The 23,249-nt window shown below is 41.0% G+C and overlaps 2 protein-coding genes across 5 annotated transcripts in view; one reads left to right on the top strand and one right to left on the bottom strand.

Annotated features, from left to right (window-relative positions):
- The window catches only part of LOC135775928 (alpha-2,8-sialyltransferase 8F-like), a 1,056,838-nt gene that overhangs the window by 191,276 nt on the left and 842,313 nt on the right, over window positions 1-23,249 (top strand). The window lies entirely within an intron of this gene.
- LOC135775923 (alpha-2,8-sialyltransferase 8F-like) overlaps window positions 1-23,249 on the bottom strand; it is a 97,229-nt gene that overhangs the window by 10,503 nt on the left and 63,477 nt on the right. For both annotated transcript variants that reach the window (XM_065286496.2, XM_065286497.2), the window contains 3 exons: window positions 18,528-18,672; window positions 18,098-18,210; window positions 16,081-16,161 (listed from right to left, as the gene is read on the bottom strand). In XM_065286496.2, the coding sequence (XP_065142568.1) occupies window positions 16,081-16,161; window positions 18,098-18,210; window positions 18,528-18,672 (339 nt within the window). The remainder of the gene's footprint in view (window positions 1-16,080; window positions 16,162-18,097; window positions 18,211-18,527; window positions 18,673-23,249) is intronic.

Raw genomic sequence — 23,249 nt, 5'->3', positions numbered from 1 at the left:
TACTCGGATATTAAATGCAGGTGTGTTTGATTAGGGTTGGAACTAAACTGTGCAGGATAGTGGCTCTCCAGGACCCAGGGTTCCCCACCCCTGCTGTAGCCCAAGACAGCTTGCCCACTGAAGCTAAGCAGGGCTGAGCCTGGTCAGTACTTGGATGGGAGACCACTTGGGAAAAAACAGGTTGCTGCTGGTAGAGGTTTTAGTGAGACCAGCAGGGGGTGCTCACCCTGTGGTCTGTGTGGGTCCTAACACCCCAGTATAGTGATGGGGACACTATACTGTCAAAAAAAGCACCGTCCTTCGGATGAGACGTTAAACCGATGTCCTGAATCTCTGTGGTCATTAAAAATCCCAGGATGTCCTTCGAAAAAGAGTAGGGGTGTATCCTGGCCAAACTTGCCCATTGGCCTACTAATCATCCCTCATACTAATTGGCTATATCACTCGGTCTCCTCTCCACTAATAAGCTGGTGTGTGGTGAGCGTTCTGGCGCAATATGGCTGCCGTCGCATCATCCAGGTGGATGCTGCACATTGGTGGTGGTTGAGGAGATTCCCTGTTCGTCTAGTGATCCCTATGCTCCCGAGAGTAATTAAGCATCTAGAATTTTGTACATTTGCATGTTTTTGAGAGGTTTTTATGAGGTATTGTTATGCTGATTCTAAGAATGCATAAAAATAAAAGAATTGAAACATAATTTAAAAGGACTATAATACATATTATAAAATGGGCAGTTCTGGTCCTTCATTCTGGTGGGGTTGAAACGCGTTCTAAGCTGTGATAAAATACCCCGGTAACCCCATGGTTCAAACTGCACTACATTTCTTAAGTATCACTGCACCACTGTTGCTACGTACTGATTTATGAAAATAAGCACCAGTCTTAAATCATATTTTAAATTTTTCTACAATTGCACAATTAATGATGATATCCAGATAAATGTCAATTAACATTGTTGAGTTATCTCGTCAAATAAGAGAAAATGCTTCCCTGAGGAATTTTTATCAGCTAAGGGGCGTTGATAGGCATGACGCACTGCTTCTTGGGGCTTATTGCTTCATTAATGCACAGTTTTATTTTAGACTAAATAAATTACATCCATTACATATTAATACCTCTCCATCAGAAGTAAAGCGTGTCTAGAACTGTGCAAGAGAAAATAAAGTGCAGGACTTAACTGATTTAAATTGAAATTAAAAGACACCAATGTGATTGCTAATGCTCCCTGGCACTGACACTGTGTGCCCCTTTGTTCAAACATGATGATGCCGGGGCTGTGCCGCTCCATCTGAAAGTAGGTGTTGGCGATTTACTTCTAATCACAGGCTTTACTAAGTGACTCAGTTTTCAGTCAGTGACTCCCAGGAATAGACTGGGTGGCAACCAAGGATAGTCTGGTGACAACTGGAAAGACAGTTGGCAATGGGGAAGATGGCACCCAGGACAAAAAGGGCCAGCAACCCAACCTGAATCTTCTGTAAGGGAGAAACCCAAATTGCTACGTAAAAACCTTCTGAGATATACCCACAGGGGAGCCCTAGAGGGGGGAGAATGAAAACCCCAATAGGACAGATCTAATAAGGGACCCAGGCAAACAGACATTCAACAATGTAAGCAAGATGCATCTGCAGGAAAGGAATGTAAGAACCTGCATCTACATCAGGCAAGGATGAAATGCACAGAGCGTGAGAGTATACTGCAGCGCACAGGATCTGATCCTGGTGAGACGCAGGATGAGCCTGGCCAGGATTCACCTCACAAAGCCCTGTCCCTCCAAGCAGCAGAACCCTCCAATCCATGCAGAATAGTCCCACAGAAGCGGATCAAGTGGCATTCAGCTAACAGCCAAAGCAATTGGTCACAGTTTGACATCGATGTTAGCAGGATCCTTTAAGGGAGAAGTGGACAGCCGGCTAGAGGCCATGACGGCATTTATAGTCAGCTACGCAGCCGAGAGATTTGGCTATGTCGAGAACAGAAATGCCAAGCCCTCTTATGCTAGGAACCAAAGGGCCACACAGATCCATCATAGAGGAAGCATGCTGCCTTTATTTCCAACCCCTTTTCCCTCTTGGTGACAAGCACAGTCTTACATGCTCAAATGAGGAGGTGAATTTTTTTTTTGCACAACACCTTGAGCAACCCAGATAGGGACCTGGATCTGGAACCACACACAGCCCTAATAACCCCACATCCTCATACAGTTGAATTTGTCATAAGGGAGCCCAGCTGGACAAAGGTGCAGGAGGTGGTAAAAAGCTAGCTCAGCCTTCACTCCAGGGCCTAGTGGAGTTCCGTATACTGTGGGAGGAAGAGTTGCTAAGCAGTGGAGATTAGCCAACTCCGTTAGCCAACTCCGTTTGCTTAAATCCTGGAAAAGCATGTAAACTCGACCATGATAATTTCCTGCTGCTCAATCTGGTCCAAGCCTTAATCCTATTTTTTTTTCAACTGAACGCCTTGTAAAGGGTGATTTTGTAAGCATAAAAACATATTTTCATTTTATCAAAGAGGTGTTTCACTTTCTTTCACTGATCAATACTGTAACTAGCAGTTACATGGCAATCTGCAACGCGGTTATGAGACTCTGAAAACGATCCCATCACATGAGGTCAAATACATAAAAAACAATATTGATTCGCTTACAACATAAGTGGGAGGGTTTGGGGCGCACAGTTCTGCACCCCAGGGCAGATCCGAAACCAGCCAATTAGAGCTCAGGCTCAGGTCACATGTTTTTTCTCTTCTTACTCAAAGGCAATGTAAATCACAGGTAATACAAAAATCCTCTACAAAAGAAAACAACTCATTAACATTTTATCAAAATATACACATTCAGTTTCAGTGGATGAATACATCAGATGAAATAAAACTACAAACTCACGGTTGAGCAGCAAACTAAACGTTTCTCAGACCAGGATCACCATTGAGAACAGCAGATACCATGTGGTTACTCAAACTGAATCTACCTAATCTAACCAAATTATCCGCTGTTGACAACCAAGTGTCATCACACATTTGAGCCGCAGGGACCTCTGTTCTTCTATAATGTCAAAGTGTGGTTATTTATACGATATACTCATTGTTTTTATGAAGTTAACCATACTTGGTACAGAGTGTACACTTGCGCGTTTGGCTTCTGCTGCTCACTGGGATTATGGTTCTCTGAAAAGCCCTCTATTACAGTTTCCTTGAATTTGACTGGAGTTATTTGATTTGTTTTTACAAATCGAAGTTTCGACCAACCTGAAAAGCCCTCTATTAGGCTATCGTTTCCACAAACTGTATGGGTCCACAGTGAGAGGTTTTTCCTGGCAGCTACTCCATAATTCGGGCTGTCCTACTATCTCTAACTACTTTCCGTCTTTGGGACTCTTGTACGGGGCTTGCTATCGGCGCTGGCACACGGGAAAGCGGGCTATTGGCAAACCGGCTACCTGTCGGCCAACAGAGAGCGAAGCTACGTGGTTTTCCGACCTTGCCTGCCATGATGTTCAGTTATTCCGTCTTACAACTCCACAAACTCAACTCTGAAATCACTCCTGGACTTAACTATCCCATCATAAATAAACCCAGAATTTTGAGTCAACCCTTGATATGTCCATCAGAGTACACACAGAAGTTTTGCTTATCACCAGCAGCCTGAGCAGTGCATTCCTTCAATCTGGATTCTACTTGGCAGCTGAATTTATAAATCTTCTTGACAGTCTTAACCTCACCCAAAATGTGAATGTTCCAACACACTCCAGAGGCCATGCTCTTGATTTGCTTATTACTAATTCCACATTCATCAGCAATCTTTCAGTGCACGATCTGGGCGTGTCCGACCATAAGGCCATCTCAATGAAGCTAACTATCCTGTCTCCCCTCAGTAAGCCCAGTAGACAAATCTAAAGTTTCAGGAATCTTAAAAACATCAACCCAGTCAACATGACTATTGACCTCAGCCATCTCTGTATGGCTTCCCCACTTTCAATCACTGAATCTGTGGATCACTCTGTACCCTTCTGGACCGCCATGCCCCAGTCAAGCTCAGAATCATCACTTTTACATGCTCAGCCCCCTGGTATACCATGGAGCTCCAATTACAGAAGAGAATAAGAGATGTCCTGAAAAGGAGGTTCAAGGACTCAGGGCTTGCTGTTCACAAGGTAGCCTACTGGGAACATCAGAAGGCCTACAGCAATTCCCTCAGTGAAACACGGTACTGGTTTTATTCCCACATTATTAACAATAACCCTGGTAACTCCAAGCAACTGTTCTCAACAATAAATCATCTTCTTAAATCTCAGACCTCACTACACTTATATAACACGCAGTAGCGGTGTAACAGCTTCATCTTCTTCTTTAAAACGAAAGTAGAGAATATCCGCTCCCTTCTCTCCATTCCCCCTGCCTCCCCACCCTCCAGCCTCCCTGCTGCATCTGCTCCCCTCCCTCTCCCTCCTTCTTCTCCCTAGCCCCTCTGCCCCACCAGTTGCATCGCCTGACCCTCAATCTAGGACTACTAAGCTCCTCTGCTGTTTCACAAACATCACTCAGCAAGAGATCGAAGACCTCTTAAAGAAGATGAAGCCCTCCACCTGTGATCTGGACCTATTTTTCTCAGCCCTGATAAAAAAGCATTCCTCTGCACTTAGTCCCTTGTAGAGATGCGCGGTTGGCAGTTACAGCCGCGGACTCCGCGGATAAACCGCGGATCGGGCGTATGACGTGACGAAAAATAATATTTTAATTAAATTTGGGCGGGTGGCGGATCGACTGCTTGTTATTAGCTGTGTCCTTTTAAGCATGCGACCTTAAAAGGTGAGCACTCTGTCTTTCAAGGTGGCAGCCTCAGAAGTTCACGAAGAGAACTGAAATGAGATGGTCTAGCCTTCTGAGGACCCATAATTTGCGTCACCTGTTGCACGCGCGCCCAGTAGTGCCCACCGCGCCTGTCAGCAGAAAACAGTGGAGACATTTCTGACTTATTAAAAAAATATGTAATCAAAAATATTAATTTATGACACATTGATGTAGATTAAACTATTCAACAGTATATCAAATAATCAACCTTAGAAATATATGCAACATAAACAAAATAATATTAACACAAAACATAACTTATAACTAAAACAGTGACAAGAAAAAGTTTTCTAATACACTTTTATTTAATAAAGGTTTTTATTGTTTGGGATAGCCTCGGCATGTTAAGGATCCATTCGTTCTATCATTAACAGTCCGGAGAAATGAGGACGCATTTTGACACAGCTCTTATCAACGCCGGCGAAGGAGGTACGTGGCAAACTCAAAAAATGAGAATTAAAAACAAAGGAAATAGAAGGTCAGAAAAGGGTTGCCTGGAATAAGTTTAACAAAGTGGTAAATCAGGATGACACCAGTGCAGACTATGTAATTTGTGCATTTAATTTAGGCTATTTATTTATTTATGTTTGTCCCATGTGCGCCGATCAGAGACTGAGTTCACTGCTGATATTCTAGAGCTTTCTAGTCTCGCGGCTGTAATCAGCAGTGCCTTGCATCGCCCAGTCAGCGGATTGCAGATGAAATAATAGCCTAGTTCTGCCCTCTTAATCCAAAGCCAACGATTGCTTTCTCTGCAGCTTCAGTTGTGGATCTGATCGCCTTTCTTTAAGCTTCCCCTGTGATGCCTAGGGTTCTGCCAGCCCTGCCTCCTACACTCTTCCACTAGCTCCTGGTACTTGGTGCGCTTTCTCTCATTGGCCTTGTCCATGCGCTCTTCCCAAGGCACAGTGAGCTCCAACAAGATCAACTGCCTAGTAGAATCTGAGAATATATTCATGTCTGGACGAAGCCTTGTGGATATTATTCTGGTTGGGATCTTAAGCTTTTTTCCAAGATCCACTTCTAGTTGCCAATCCGTGGCAGTAGTGAGGAGTCCAGACTTTGCTCTGGGTTGTGGAAGGGCTTTCTCCCCAGCTCTAAAAAACTTGATGCTCCTTGGATTGTGGTGGCCCTTGATGGTGTTGATGGCTTTGGCTATGCTCTCAGCAACTCCCTTAAGCACCTGGTCATGGCGCCAGCGATAGTGCCCATCTCCGAGGGCTTTTGGACAGCTACTAAGGAGGTGCTCTAGGGATCCTCTTCTTGGACAGAGGGGAAAGGAGGGTGTCTCAATTTTGCCCCAGATGTGAAGGTTTGCTGGACTTGGTAGGACATCATAGACAGTTTGGACTAAGAACCTAATACAGTGGAAGTATCCTTTCCAAAATATCGGCCCAGTTGATCTTACATTGCCGGACATTTTCCCATTTTGTCCAAGCTCCTTGCTGTCCCACTCCCACCATCCTGCTGGCCCTACATTCCTCCACACCTGCCCACACTTCCTCCTGAACAAGATGTTGACGCTCTTTGCCTTGAGCATTGTCAATTCTTGCTACCGAGAAGTAGACAAAGCCTGCACACCCTGTTGCTATGGGCCCCACCAGTGCCTTTTGCCTCAGCCGTGACTCAGCCACCTCCAGCAATTTTCCTGCACTCCTTTTTCTGTCTGTTCGCACCTGTATTCAAGCTGCTGCCACCTTTGGATCCCTGGACTCTCTACATTGCCATGCTTTCCGTGTTCTTGACACCATGAACTCCTCAGAAAGGTTGTCAATTTGGATTTCCAGGACATTGCTGGTGCCATACAAGTCAGCACTGCTCAAACTGCGAGTTAACCCAAGCCATCTACGCAGATAACTGCTGATCTTTTTCTCCAGGGCCTCAACAGTTGTTATAGGCACTTTGTACATCAGCAGGGGCCACAAGGTCTGGGGCAGGATAGAATGTTGGTAAGGCCTTAAACTTCCCAGGTAGACCTTATTTGTCCACCCTGCTAAGCCAAGACTCAAGCTCTTTGCTGGTTTTTTGGATGGAGGCAGAATCCTTGAGGCTACAGTCGAAGACCTTGCCGAGGCTCTTAATTGGCTTCTCGGTTATGGACAGGATGGTGACTCCGGACAGTACTTTTCGACTACTTTCCCCCTTTTGAGCACCAGTGACCTTGATTTTTCTGGTTTAAAGCTCATCCTTGCCCAGTTGCAAAGACAGAGTGCTCACCTTTTAAGGTTGCATGCTTAAAAGGACACAGCTAATAACAAGCAGTCGATCCGCCACCCGCCCGAATTTAATTAAAATATTATTTTCGTCACGTCATCCGCCCGATCCGCGGTTTATCTGCGGCTGTAACCGCCAACCGCGCATCTCTACAAGGGACTAAGTGCAGAGGAATGCTTTTTTATCAGGGCAGATCACAGGTGGAGGGCTTCATCTTCTTTAAGAGGTCTACGATCTCTTGCTGAGTGATGTTTGTGAAACAGCAGAGGAGCTTAGTAGTCCTAGATTGAGGGTCAGTCGATGCAACTGGTGGGGCAGAGGGGCTAGGGAGAAGAAGGAGGGAGAGGGAGGGGAGCAGATGCAGCAGGGAGGCTGGAGGGTGGGGAGGCAGGGGGAATGGAGAGAAGGGAGCGGATGTTCTCTACTTTCGTTTTAAAGAAGAAGATGAAGCTGTTACACCGCTACTGCGTCTTATATAAGTGTAGTGAGGTCTGAGATTTAAGGAGATGATTTATTGTTGAGAACAGTTGCTTGGAGTTACCAGGGTTATTGTTAATAATGTGAGAATAAAACCAGTACCGTGTTTCACTGAGGGAATTGCTGTAGGCCTTCTGATGTTCCCAGTAGGCTAGCTTGTGAACAGCAAGCCCTGAGTCCTTTAACCCTCTGGGGTCTAAGGGGTTTTTAGGGCCCTTGGGAAGTTTTGACATGCACTGACATTTGTGCTTTTTTCAGTTGCTTAAAAACATATTAATGGCAAAAGTCTCATAACACTGTGTTCATCACAAACTGGGCTACAATATCATATAATCAACATGTATGTACATGTTTGTATTTTTGAGAGAAAAATGTTTATGCGTGGTTTTTGAAAAAGCAAAATTTTTAAGTCACTGATATAACTCCACAAAACTCATTCTAAACATGTTTTCCCAAGACTTTCCAAACTGGATCTAGTAGTCTAGAGTTTTTTCTTCAAAATGATGTGAAAATCATATGGCCTACTCAATCACATAAAGCAAGATATTGATTTACAATTTCTAAGACACTTTTGCTTGGGAAAGGCTGTATGCATGGAGGCGGGAAAGCTCCTGAATAATCAGTGATTGACAGCTGAGAGACAAAAGAGTTGAATAATGAGCCACTAATGAGCCTTGTGTGGATGTTCAACAGGAATAACTTTCTCTGTAGTAAAACCATGATAAGGTTTACTTTTCAATATAATGTAAATATACACACACACACACATTATATATATTTATATATATTTCTATTGAAATATTTTCTATTAATTTCACAAGTATAAGTTACCTTTTAAAAACCATAGTAGCTTAATCATGGTAAAGATACTGTTTGGCCATCTTAACATGAACACACTTCAACCCAGGGTTAGTGTTTGGTTGGCCAGCGAGAGGTTTACTTCTGTGCAGTAAAAAGCTCAAAAGAACAACTGCCTATCGTTGTCTGGACTCTTATTTGTGTATTTGTAATCATTATAGTAGAAACACAACAAGGGACACGCGTGGTAAACGTATCAATGTTTGTTTACAACCGCCGCCATTACCTCACGTGTTGATCATGAAAGCAGTGAATGTGTGCACACGCGAGTGATCCTGTGTTTAATAAACTTGCTGTGCGGAGATATGCGCTTAGACGCAACTAAATAAGGATTGTACTGTTTGGAATCGCGCATTATATAAGAATACCAAAAAGCGCGTCGAGTTTCCTGACTCGCGTGTTTGTGTATGTGTGTTCCAATCGCGTGAACTGTTTGACGGAAGAACAAAGAAAACACTCGCGTCTGGAGATACTGACACACATACGCAAGGAAATAAGGATTTATGTCATGTTTGGTGCAATCGGATGGAACAACAAGGAATGGAGAGACTGGATTGTGGATTGCATATCCATTGACTGCAGGAGGCACGAGTCATGCATATGGATGTTTCTGCTCGTTCACTTCAATGGCGCGGGGGGTGTGGCGATCTGATCTCATTACAGATAATGAGGTAACTGGCGAAATACGGTACTTCTCCTCCTTCTCATACAGTTTACACCGAATGACAATATCTGTTTTCAATTTCACTTATATCATTTAAAAGGAGACATTCCAAGCATTATGTAGACATTTATCTTTTGTTTCTACACCAAGTATTCGTTAAGTTACAGTTTATTTTTCTGACGCGTTTCTGAAAGGACTTCACTGAGGGAGAGAGAACAGAACGTGCATCATGTTTATTTTCTTAATTTTGCGAAAAGCACAACATTCTGTTTTTATTGGGAGTGGACAGAAAAAAACTAGACACTTTAACGTTTGATATGATGTATAAATCATATCTGTATGTCAAAAATCAGCAGAGTAATTTAAGTCTCTTTGCGGAGTGATTGAAAAATAAAGAGTTTGCGGCGCCCGCGCCACCGTCGACCCCAGAGTGTTAACCTCCTTTTCAGGACATCTCCTATTCTCTTCTGTAGCCGGAGCTCCATGGTATACCAGGGGGCTGAGCATGTAAAAGTGACGATTCTGAGCTTGACTGGGGCATGGCGGTCCAGAAGGGTACAGAGTGATCCACAGATTCAGTGATTGAAAGGGGGAGACAGGATAGTTAGCTCCATTGAGATGGCCTTATGGTCGGACACACCCAGATCGTGCACTGAAAGATTGCTGATGAATGTGGAATTAGTAATAAGCAAATCAAGAGCATGGCCTCTGGAGTGTGTTGGAACATTCACATTTTGGGTGAGGTTAAGACTGTCAAGAAGATTTATAAATTCAGTTGCCAAGTAGAATCCAGATTGAAGGAATGCACTGCTCAGGCTGCTGGTGACAAGCAAAACTTCTGTGTGTACTCTGATGGACATATCAAGGGTTGACTCAAAATTCTGGGTTTATTTATGATGGGATAGTTAAGTCCAGGAGTGATTTCAGAGTTGAGTTTGTGGAGTTGTAAGACGGAATAACTGAACATCATGGCAGGCAAGGTCGGAAAACCACGTAGCTTCGCTCTCTGTTGGCCGACAGGTAGCCGGTTTGCCAATAGCCCGCTTTCCCGTGTGTGATACCAAGCCCCGTACAAGAGTCCCAAAGACGGAAAGTAGTTAGACATAGTAGGACAGCCCGAATTATGGAGTAGCTGCCAGGAAAAACCTCTCACTGTGGACCCATACAGTTTGAGGAAACGATAGCCTAATAGAGGGCTTTTCAGGTTGGTCGAAACTTCGATTTGTAAAAACAAATCAAATAACTCCAGTCAAATTCAAGGAAACGGTAATAGAGGGCTTTTCAGAGAACCATAATCCCAGTGAGCAGCAGCAGCCAAACGCGCAAGTGTACACTCTGTACCAAGTATGGTTAACTTCATAAAAACAATGAGTATATCGTGTAAATAACCACACTTTGACATTATAGAAGAACAGAGGTCCCTGCGGCTCAAATGTGTGATGACACTTGGTTGTCAACAGCGGATAATTTGGTTAGATTAGGTAGATTCAGTTTGAGTAACCACATGGTATCTGCTGTTCTCAATGGTGATCCTGGTCTGAGAAACGTTTAGTTTGCTGCTCAACCGTGAGTTTGTAGTTTTATTTCATCTGATGTATTCATCCACTGAAACTGAATGTGTATATTTTGATAAAACGTTAATAAGTTGTTTTCTTTTGTAGAGGATTTTTGTATTACCTGTGATTTACATTGCCTTTGAGTGCTGGATTGAGGAGTTTGCTTGGGTGCATTAGTGCAACTGACTAAGGACTTAATTCAAAGACTCCCAGGCCACAACTAGAAGACTTAATATCATCAATCCCTGCCATTCTAGATAAGACTATTCCTTCTAAAGGCTGCTCACTTCATCAACCTCATTATCCATCAACATAATTTTGTGATATTTCATTCTCATTCAATCACACCATGACTTTTCCCCTGTGATTGATTTTGTTTGTTTGGTGTTTTGTGTAAATATTCAATATATTTTGAGAAAAGATTTTCTTTTGGTGTCTATTGTTGATTCATGCATACTCTGAACACAGTATCGGGTGCAAGATTGATTTCCCCCTCATTCTACTGTAGCAAGCATAGCTGGGACAGTTACAGTAAGAAGAGAAAAAACAAAGAAGCCTCTCCATGTTTGAGATAGCAGTTTATGTATATTTAAAAGCGTACATTTTGCGGTTGAAATATACTTTTTTTTCCGTCATTGTCTGTGTTTATATTTACATACTGTATAAGCTTGTGTTTTCCCCTCCGCCCCCAAAGGGAACAGCGTGACTACTATATAAGGATACTTCGCCCAAAACTGAAAGTAATGTAATGAATGACTCACCCTTATGTCGTTCTAAACTGGGAAGACCTCCGTTCATCTTCAGAACACAGTTTAAGATGTTTTAACGTTAGATTTAGTCAGAGAGCTTTCTGTGTCCTCCATTAAAAATCTATGTACGGTTTCAATGTCCAGAAAGGTAATAAAAACATCATCAAAGTAGTCCATGTGACATCAGTGGGTCAGTAAGAATGTGTTGAAGCATCGAAAATACAGTTTGGTCCAAAAATAGCAAGAATTTCGACTTTATTCAGCATTGTCTTCTCTTCCGGCTCGAGTGTGAAGTCACGTGACTGTAGTGACGCGGCTGCCCTTTTCCTCAGACATGTTTGCCTAGTTTTATTTTTTTTAAACATATAGCGTTCGTCTCCCCAGACTGTAAACGAAGCTCGGGCGCACAAAACAAAAGAAAAATAAAAGAAGCTGGGGCGGAACAAATAACAGTCATCTGCGTCCTACGTCAGCCGCGTCACTGACTTTATGCGCCGCCGCAGTCGGATGACGTCAAAGGTCTTCAATAAATCTTATGGAGTAGTTTAATTTCGACTCGCTCTCGCTGTACTTTGACGTCATCTCTCTGTCTTGCAGCGCAGCATGAAGTCAAACACATATAAGTTACACAGAGATCGTTGAACTCTTTATATTATTGGCTATATATTTTGTCTATCAATATTTTCCATGAAGTCATTGGCTGATGGAGGAAGGAGGGAGCGATTGGTAACATCTCTAAAGGACGTCACGTTTTCGACGGCGCTGTTTGGATGATCTATTATACTACCTCCCTATTTTAAATACAAACTTTGAAGGCAGGTTCATGTGTTTAACGGAACATAAATTATCGGAGTGTAATCTCATATACCCTTACATGTTACGATGTAAATAGTCCTCAGATTGTATATTATTTTCTATTACCAGACGGTCATGCGAAATCCGATGTAAATAATAGACTATATATCTATATTTCACTGATTATACGCATTTGTGGACAAAAACGGTCATTGGATTATTCACACATTTGAAACAGACTGGATTCGACTTGTGATCCCCACAAAGGTAAAAAGTTCTGTTTATTTTTCATCCGGACTTCTGTCATAAAATACTACATATGATGCTAGAACATCTGTATCTCAAAACGGCTTTACAAGGGGGTATGGCTTAGCTAAATGAGATGTAAATGAGCCTTATTGTCTCTCCAGCCAGGGAAAAGGGAAAGTGTTAACTCTTCTTTCTCAAATTTCTCGGCATTCTCTTTCTTGAATGTGTTATATTCAAATGGCCACAACTTCTCCAAATCTTATCAGATTTCCATGTGTTACACATCGTTGGAAAGCTTAGAAACTGCATAATGAATAACTCAAAATGCCCATATATATATGCATTTTGAGTATATATATATAGGAAAGTAGTGACACAAGTCGGATCTGGGGCATTTTGAGTTTTAGTGCTTGGCATATATATGGTATATATATATATATATATATATATATATATATATATATATATATATATGCCAAGCACTAAAATTAAGCAACTTACTACAACAAAGAAGTGATTCATCCTAAGGTGACAATGATATGAGAAGAACCAAGACACCACATTTCATACTATAAACTCTGCACTGTTGTATTGTAATTTTCCATTTCACAGATTTACGGCTCTTGTTGCTTAGCTGCTGATGCAATATTGAGTGAACCTTTCTTAAAAGGAAACGGTAAATGTATTACAAAGGATTATCTTTTATCGTCTTTGTAATTGTTTGCTTTGGAGTTCATCTCTATTATCTAATTGCTGTAAGCTGACTGTTTGTTTTTTACTACATCTCTCACACCCATGGCACCACACCGGTCGCTCTGCTGATACTCTGACCCCTCATTTAAGCTTGATTATCCTAGATAGACTTTCAGTCTTTTTTGGATACAGAGCCATGTGCAGTTACAAAAATGACATGCACACCACCACATGTACCTACTGCACATGACTGGGCCAGATTCACAAAAACATTCTTAAGATAAATTATAAGAAGTTCGTAAGAATCTTCCAAAGTGCAGTTCTTGAACATTAAAAAGTTCTTAAATATTTCCTTAATAACATCTTAAAATTTTGTCTTAAGAATAAAATACCAAGCTTTAATATAAAAATTTCTGCCCTACTATGATGTTATCTGTCCATTAATCTTTTTTACAACCTTGCAATCATCAACGCGAAATATACCACATAAATGAGTGATGTGTTAAGACTATAGAAAATGTTATTCGCTGTTGTAACCGGCCAGCTAGTGTATGAAGGCAGTGTGGTGAGTTAGGTAAGTAAAATTTTAGCTAATGTTATCACTAATATGTATGGGTTTCTTGACATATTACTGAAGTCATTAAACTTTATTATTTTATTATTTCCTCATTAAACTAATCCTTGTGAAGTAAACCATTTAAATTGCCATTTTTCACTGTCACATTTTAAACAAACAAATTAACTTATAAAACATCTTACATTTTAAGATTTAAGTGTACTGTAAGCTTATCCCAACTTTAAGATGCTATTTAAGAAAGTTTCTTTTTCGAGAAATTGAATTCTTCTTAAGTTTTTTTCATAAAGCAACACTAAAGAGTTTTTGCTCTTTGCTACTCCTACAGGTTAGAAGCGTAATTGGCCATTACCACTGTCGTAAATACTGCAGCATACTGTAGCTGGCTCTAATTGGATTGTAGGTTTGTCGTAAAGCAATTTTTTTGTAGTTTTCACTCAAACTACAGGACTGCGACCCGACGGTTGGAAACTTCTTTAGTGCGGGTTTTTGGCCGATAGAGGGCTGCAAAGCGAGTGGATGAACGACTGAAACATTTTTTGAAACGTTATTTTAAGGTTAAAAAACTATTTGGTGTTGCTTTAAGAACATCTCTAAGGAAACAAATAAGAACTTTAAGAAGCTTTTTTGAGAATACAAAATATTCTTAACTTTTAGCTCAGAATATAACACATTAGATCAATAAGCGGAGAGCAGGTGGTCTTTTTTCGTCTACATCACAAAAGCATTTTCGACTACCTCTGAATGTGGTCAAAAGTGTACGAGCATAAATTGTTTGAAAGCAGCACAATATGAATGCCTGGACATGCGTGTGATCCTGCATTTAATAAACTTGCTGTGCAGAGACAGACTCGAATAAACAAGGTTTTAGATGTGCTGTTGCAAAATTAAAGCAGAACTTATAAGTTGCAAACAGTTCAGATACTACAGTACTTACTTTAAATTAAACTCCTGTTTGTTTGCTGTTTGACTTTGAATAGAAACTTTTTTATTGCCATCATCAACACTCGTTTAAAGCGTCTGACAGTGTCAACGCGTTAACAGCGCTCACATTTTTTTTACTCGACAAGAACCTGCAAATTATCTATCCTGAAATGATGCTGATCTACAGAACAAAGCTTAATTTATTTTTATAATATATTACATTCACTTCAGAATATTGGCATCACGTGCGGTGTCTTTGTTTCCTGCTAAGCGAAATGATCAGTAGGCAAGCAAAGGATGTGTTCGTTTCAGAGCCTTCACTGACTTAAATTAAGTCAGCTTAGCTGCACAGTTTTGGATGTTGTTCACTGTATCCTCTCTTAAGGCTGGTTCAGACGGGACGAATTTAAAATTGTCAACCGATTTTCCAACCCTGAGAGACCCCACACACGGCGATAAAACATCGCGGGTCTAACAGTTTTGGTCGTACAGTTAGTGGTGCGCCACCACATGGCAAAATCAACACATCACACACAAACCGATTTGACTCCCGAGCAGTCCCAGGTCAGACGGGAAATCTCGCAAAATCTCTCGAGATCAAACGTGATTTCAGAGTAAACAATCATCACGAAGAGGATGTAGTGGCGATAGTTTGCAGTTTGTTTTTAACCGTCAAAAAACGTTCTCAAAAGAAAAGGCGATGGTCAAAGAAGTGGAGACAAGACAACGCGAGCATGGACTATACTTGCTACATCATGATATGGAGGTGAGTTGTTGTGACCCGTGATTTTGTTTACATGACACCGGTACATCCTCGCTTCCTCGTCACCTCGCTTTCTGATTGGCTACACGTCACAGTCCACAGGCTGCATGCTCGTTTGTCCTCGGGAGACACCACACACGAGAAGAAATCGGGCCAAAAAAATCCAACATGTTGGATATTCCCGATTTGAGATTGGAGCGGTCCCGAGGTGCTTCCGAGTAGACGAGAGCAGTCTAAACACACCACACACGGCAAGAATATCTGATCAGTTTATTTTACGATTATCGGAGCATCCTTAAGATTGTCGGAAGGGGTGAATCGGGGCTAAAATCGGCCTAATTATCCTGCGGTGTGAACCAGCCATTACTTTCATAGAGTGGGACTCGTTTTGAAACAGTGACATTGATTGGTTTCACTACAAAGAGCTTAGATGGTTGTCAGTCTGGATTGGTGGACTAGCATACAGAGATGTAAGGTTATGGAGGCCCACCTCCCACCCTGAGGCAAATCTCAACATACTTTGGATTTTAACTCACTTACGTTTGGCAAGATGAGGTATCTGATTTAAATGACATGGATTTACATATGTATGAGTACTGCATATTTAAGTCAAACAATAAATATGCATCACAGAATAATGAAAAATATACAGCGTTAACTATATAACCCTATATAGTGTATTTTGTCTAAGTGTAACAGTGTTATTGGATTCTCACCCTATGAGCTGAGTGGGATTAATGGTAACTAAATCAGTCTTCAGCCCAACATCACTGTCATTAACGGGAGCCATGTTAAACCTGCAGAAACAGAAAACAATAGTAAGATAAAGGGAAAATATACATTCTGTCTATATTTACGAGAACTGATTGGATCGTTTGAAGTTGGGTCATGTTGCTAATTGCTGCTTTCTTTTTCCAGGCCCCACCCACCTGCCATACCATATGACCAAAAGTAAAAAGGGATTGTTTCAAGGAGGAAAGGAGATTTGTGTTTTGATAAAAAATAATGGGGGCACATCTTTTTTTTTTAAACAAAGCTCACAGATGAGTCATTAAAAAACGACCACATTTTAATTACAAAATTCATTTTTCACCTGATACCTGGGAACATGCAGAGTCAAAAGCGTTTCAATTTGGGTAACACTAAAGGTTGTATAAACACCACTCAAAAATCAACAGCTCCCCTTACTCTTATACTCTCTTTAAAACCTTCTCTGGTCGTCTTTGTCCATCTGCCACCCCACCTTTATCTAACTTAACAGCTGATGATTTTTCTCCTCTCTTTGTGAAGAAACCTAACACAATCAGCAGTCAGTTCTCTTGGACCGGCCCAAACTCCAGATGCATGCATGCTCCCCTCTTTCTCTTTCCTATCTGAAGCTGACATTTCCAAGATCTTTGCTTCTAACCACCTGACTACCTGCCCGTTAGATTCCAATGCCCACCTAACATTTTCAGGCCATCTCTCCTTCAGTTATCCCTGCTCTTACCAAAATTATCAACTCATCCCTCTCCACTGTCACATCACAGCTTTTAAAGAAGCCCCTATAACCCTGCTTCTAAAGAAACCAACACTTAATCCTGCAATAATAGAAAACTACAGACCAGTAGCTCTTCTTCCCTTCATTGCCAAGACTCTCGAGCGTGTTGTTTTTGGACAGCTTGCCTCCTTCTTCACACAATAATGACCTCAGTCTGGCGTCAAGAGTGGTCACTCCACAAAGACTGCACTGCTCTCAGTCATTGAAGGCGAGCAAGGATAGCCTCTACATCATCTGCACTGATCCTACTGGATCTATCTGATGCTTTTGACACTCCATCCACCACATCTTCCTTTCGACTCTTAAGGCTATGGGTATCTCTGGAACGGCGCTACTTTGGTTCAAGCCTTACCTCTCAAGTAGGTTATTTTGAGTATCCTAGAGAGGTGACATCTCTGAGTCCCAATGTCTCAGTACCAAGGTACCTCAGGGCTCAGTGCTTGGACCATTGCTCTTTTCAATATATATGACAACCTTACAGTATGTGCATTTCAGCATGCCTGAGTGACATTTCACTCTAGATGAAGGATCATCATCTGCAGAGGAATCTTGCAAAGACTACTTGTGATTTGGACTGACCCAGAGGTTCATCACAACCTTTTTATTCAACTAGGTTAATCGACAATTACACCTTCCAGGGCAGCCAGAAACCTAAGTGCATTGAACACGGGATAGGCTTAATCAATCCACAAGTTTTGACTCGTATCCGTAGGTGATTTTGATGTATTGAGATAACTCGTTGTTCACCAAATATGTTTGTTTATTGCTTAAAACGTCACACTTCTTTTCCACAATATCCATCAGCATGCCCAACAGCTTATTTGTGGAATTCCTTATCAAATATCTTTATATCTTCAAGAATAAGGTTATTGCTCCACACCTTTACCTATAGGATTGATTATTAATACCTTATGATGTTACATGGATGATCAATGACTGTTATTCTATTTTATGAAAGTTTTATGTTTTATTATAGGTTCTTGAATAGTTCAGATCAAACAAGAGACTTGTTAAGAACTATCGCAACACACACACGCATGCATGCGCACACACACGCACACACACTCCCGCAAAGTTGTTTATGGTTACGCAAGTATTAAGCTTTATTAATTATATTTCTGTCTACAAAAAATTATTTCAGAGATCTAAGCACCAGTGTCTAAGGCATCTGCTCTACAGAAGACTTTTAATACCTGATAACAAAGTCTGCAGTGTCGATCTCTCTTCCACAGCTACTGTTCTTCAGAATCCCTCCGCTCCCAACCACAGCACAGTTACTGAGAGTACGTCCACTCCAGGGAAAATCCTTTAAAGAAAAAAGTTTACTAACCTTCAGTATTAAACAAGCCATTTTATGCACCTGTACATTGAAGGCTTCTGTCTATGCACACATAAACAGATATTTGAGCTGATCTGTTTAGCAAATAATGGTATATACTACTGATAACAGAAATTAATCATGAATGAGAAAGAAATTAACTGTTCATTTAACAATGAAAATATTTTTAACCCTGCTCCTGGGGACCCACTGTTGAAAACCTTTAAAATATTTTAAAATAATTTAATTGTTAAATTAACCGCATTAACAGCCCCTTGTAGAAAATATAAAAAAGTCACTCATACCTCAGGAAGCATGTTGTAAAAATCCTTATTTATTTGATAGCTTTGCTTTGAGCTCGTCTCATATGTAATATTCTGATTGGCAGCTGTGTTCTGCTTATTGTAGTATAAAATACCTGTTGCATTACAACAGGCGCGCAGTCTTGCTCTGTAAGAAGAGTCAAAAAGAGTAAGAGAAAATGTAAATGCATTAATTTAGATGGGGGTATATTGTATTACTGTAATGTAGCTTATAATTGAACAAACTAGTTGTATTAAACAGCAGAAAAAAGGCATTCCAGTGTAACAGCATTATGACAGGGCTCCTTCTCTAACTGTCATAATGGAGAAAGTTTTGCTACAGTACATTTGGATGGCATTTAAGTGGGTTTACATAAACTAAAAAAGCCAAGGAGAGGAGACGAGGAGAGGAGTCGCAAGCCCGAAGCTCCGTTGAGCTTATCAGCTAAATCCTATTTTTTTACTATCTTATTCCTATCTATATAATATAACTTATTAGTTTATCTTAGGAATACTTTACCTTGATGATTACTGAATTGTATTACAAAAGTGAAACGATTTTATCACTAGTAACACCCAGTGTTAGCATATAGCCCGCTAGCATCACCGGTGCCGGCTAAAGCTAGCATTTCTTACTGTCTGTTTACTTAAACCTGCCTTCGTTGGTGATCTAATGGCGGATTCATCTGATGTATGCTTTTCTGACCTGTCCACACCAGATCGGGAAGCTGTGAAGGAGGTGCTGCCCGGCCATCGCAGAGTCAGCGTGCCACACGTACAGTTTAGCTTCTTCGGTCAGCATAGAGGGGTTTACATGTGCTAAGTGTATTGAAGTAGTAAGGCTGACGGAGAAGGTTGCAGAACTAGAAGCGCGCATCCGAACGCTAGTTGAGGACAGTAAGACCGCTAATGTTAACCCTCTGGGGTCTACGGGGTTTTTAGGGCCCTGGGGAAGTTTTGACATGCAAGTTCAGTTTTATTATTATAGTATGATTAATTTTTGCAGTTCGCTTTGATGATGATAGTAACAGTGACATTACTAGCTTGTGTAGGTTGCATTTATGAACCTCACAACAAGGAAATGCAACACAGGTCGCTGAATTTCACTATGCAATCCTGTACTGTAGGCATTCGCCTGAGATTAGGTAGTTGCAGTCATTGTATAAATTCAGTTATACACATTAACAAATTTGTTATGTAAAAGTATAGGACATAATTTAGCTCTCAAATAAAGCTTTAATTTACATCAGTTAAGAAAACCTGGGGCCCATAAATTCTTTCTATGGGGCCACACACCCCTTTGCTCATAGGTCCGTGCAGTGGTGTGCACAGACTTCCTCAGGGGCAGGGGCTGAAGGACTTAAAAGGGCATAATTTTTTTACGTCAAATAACAATCAAATGTATTTATTACTTTGGTCAGGGCTCCAGACTGCCACCAAATGGTGGCATTTTGCCACAAAAATTTGAGAGTGTGCCAGTCACACATGTGCCACCAGTAAATTTGACTTTTTTTGTAATGTTACACTGAATTTGAAACAGCACATTGTACTTTCTGCATCTAGTATATTAAAGTATTTATTAGTAATACAGTGAAAATTAGTAGAAATGTGAATATTTGGTTAGCATGTTGATTTACAGTGTGTGCCCCTAAATTTTTCAGTTGGGGGCCACCGTACTCCTAGTGAAAAAAGTCTGGAGCCCTGTTGGTGTTTTTATTCTTTCTTTCCTTGGCATTATTTAAATAATGTTGTAACAAATGAATAACACATCAAACTAAAATAGGAAAGTTAGGAAAATATTATTTACTTTCGCAAACAAAACAGCGAGAATCAAGTTTTGAGGACTTCATTTTCACGTTGTAAACTTTATATGTGTATATGTATAAAAGTGTTAGCAATCATTAAATCGCCAAGTTAACTGATCTATCACAGTGTTTTAATTGCTTATCTCTTTGATTAAATGTCTCACTTACAAAAAAAGAAACAAAAAGCTTAACCATTTGAAATTATTCCTAAAACCTTTTCTTAGCTAAAACACACCGCTTTGTTAGTTTAGCACACCTTCAAAACATGACAAATAGTGAGATTAATATTTTTGCTCCAAACTAACTTTGTAGCAGATCAAGTGTTTTGAGCTGATGTGGCTTCAGATCGCAAAATGAAACAGATAATACAATCTTTCTTTCTGGTATTCTGCAGAGTACTAAAGTTGCATTATAATAAATAAATATGCTGTATTATGAAAATACCCAACATGACCGGAACAACACAGATATACCATATATAATCCTAATTAAGTTTATTGTCTTCTTGTTTTATCCATCAGAACATCTTTATTTGCATTTTATTAATAGCAGGGTAGATAAATGCCCTTAGAATGTAAATTCTGAATCGGACCCAAGCGTTCTTCGTGTGTCAACTCTAAAGTGTCTCTGCATGATGGTGCACGAGGGTGCCCTCAGGCTTCACGTATGAATGAACAGACTCGTGTAAAGGTCAGTTCAACAGTGGCTCATATCACTGCGTTTGGAAAATCAATCAATATGTTTCCAAACATGCATGCCTTTGAACCAGAAGCCCAGAGGAATGTTGTTTTGTGAAGTGCTTTCATGACGACATATTTCATTTTACAAGTATGGAGTACGATTTTCATTTTCATAACTTGTGACACAAATTACTGTCTCTAAATTTTTAAAAAATAAAATAAAGGTCAAATACAAACGCTTGAGCCTTAGACCTTTCTAATGATGTATTGTTTGTTGTGTTAAGTACAATCTTTTACATTAAATAAGTAAACAACAAGAATCAGGCTGCACTCGCGATGATATTTGATCAGTAAGAGCTTTTAACTACATGTTAACATGAACCTAATAATGAACTGCGCTCATACAGCATTCATGTAAAGCATTACCATGAAATCAAAGATAAATTCCTTACAATTTAGAGATGGACATGGTCTTAGATTTCATTGCACTACATGAATTTCTCCAAACTAATAACACGAGGATGTAACGTAACATTGGCCTTCGATGAAAACATTACAGAAAGTATGAGAACATTTTCAGAAAGCAGCTGAAATCTAGTTTTACGAATTAGTTAAGCATAACTCACAGGCTGTCGCAAACATTACAGTAGCAGCATGTAGGATAAATGTCTATTTTCCCTATTTGCTTACCTGTTGCCCTGCTGCTCGTGACGCTCGTGTAGCTATTTTTGAAGACTCGCGGCTACTGCTACGTAGTGCGTGCTGCAAAGGAAACTCCGCCTACCGCCCCACCTCCGCCAAAGGATAAAACATTATATTATTATTATTTATTCATAATAATATTTATAATAATAATCATTATTATTTACTATTACTGCATAGGGGCACATTACATTTTGAGCCCCTGCGGGCTCTCCCCTGTGCACGCCACTGGGTCCGTGTCTGATGCACACGCAGATTCCAGAAAAACATTGGCTGTGTAAATGAACCAAAATCCAACGATCCCTGACACATTTTCCATGTATTTTCTGTAGTCTGTCAGTGAAAAGGGCTCTAGTAAACAAGCCAAGTAAACAGGGCAACAGTGGCAGGGAACCAAAACTCCAATGGTGTATAATGGAGAAAAAACCTTTTGAGAAACCAGGCAAGCCAGGAGAGAGCCAGTTCTCCTCTGAAGAGATAAACATCTGTTGCCTTGTCATGGTGGAAAGCCAAACACTAGAGACATTGATCATGGTCATTCAATAAGACATCAGTCCCTTTCACACATGCAGTCTTACTGGTTATTTACTGGTACATTGCAGTTAACAGGTCTTGTGTGAACAGAACCTTTCCGGGAAAATCAGTGCTGCCAATTTACCAGTAAGAGAGGTTTTAAGATTACCAGTAATTTACTGGTAAGCGCTATGTGTGAACAAAAACGTCTCGGTTACGTATGTAACCCTCGTTCCCTGAAGGTAGGGAACGGAGACGTCACGTCGTGATCGACGAATTGGGAACCGCTTCGCGGGTGACCTATCTACTTTGAGAAACTATGAAAACGCCAATTAACTTGGCATGCAGGTATTTTCATAATGCCGGCGCCGCCCCGCCAGGTGCATATATAAGCCGCAGGTGCACAATATCAAATCAGCTATATTATTGCTGAGAAGCCGAGCAACAGTGCCCGGCCTGAAAAACAGCAATGGAACAGCAAACTGTGGCGACGGGACGTGTCGTCTCCGTTCCCTTCCTTCAGGGAACGAGGGTTACATACGTAACCGAGACGTTCCCTTTCAGTCGGTCACTGCGACGTCACGTCGTGACCGACGAATTGGGAATCCCTACCAAAACGCCACTGCAGCTGAACCCTTCCAGTGCCTGCAAAAGCCCTCTGCCCTCCACATAAGGGGCAAAACCTAAGGCGAAATTCAGAAGGCCGGTCACTACCTGTTCCCTAACCCACAATAGTGAACCAGCGAACTGGGGAAGCGTCTAAACTGAGCGGAGCTAGAACACTGCGGAAGCCATCCCCTAAGAAGGTTGAATGGATGACATAAAAATATGAAACAACCGACAGGTTGCTCATATAGAAGTCTCTGAACAATACATGGTATGCAGAGAGATGCAGAGCAGGCTCTGCTAAGGAAAAACGTGGAGGATTAGAACCCCACGGACTATACACACAAATGAACCCCACGTAGGGGACAAATGTGGGCGCCTAGCCTACACAGGTTTACAGAGAATACATCAGTGATAGG

Source organism: Paramisgurnus dabryanus, chromosome 21, assembly GCF_030506205.2.
Source record: "Paramisgurnus dabryanus chromosome 21, PD_genome_1.1, whole genome shotgun sequence".
Lineage (NCBI taxonomy): Eukaryota > Metazoa > Chordata > Actinopteri > Cypriniformes > Cobitidae > Paramisgurnus > Paramisgurnus dabryanus.
The sequence above is the reverse complement of the archived record's forward strand: the minus strand, read 5'-3'. Positions and strand labels throughout refer to the sequence as shown.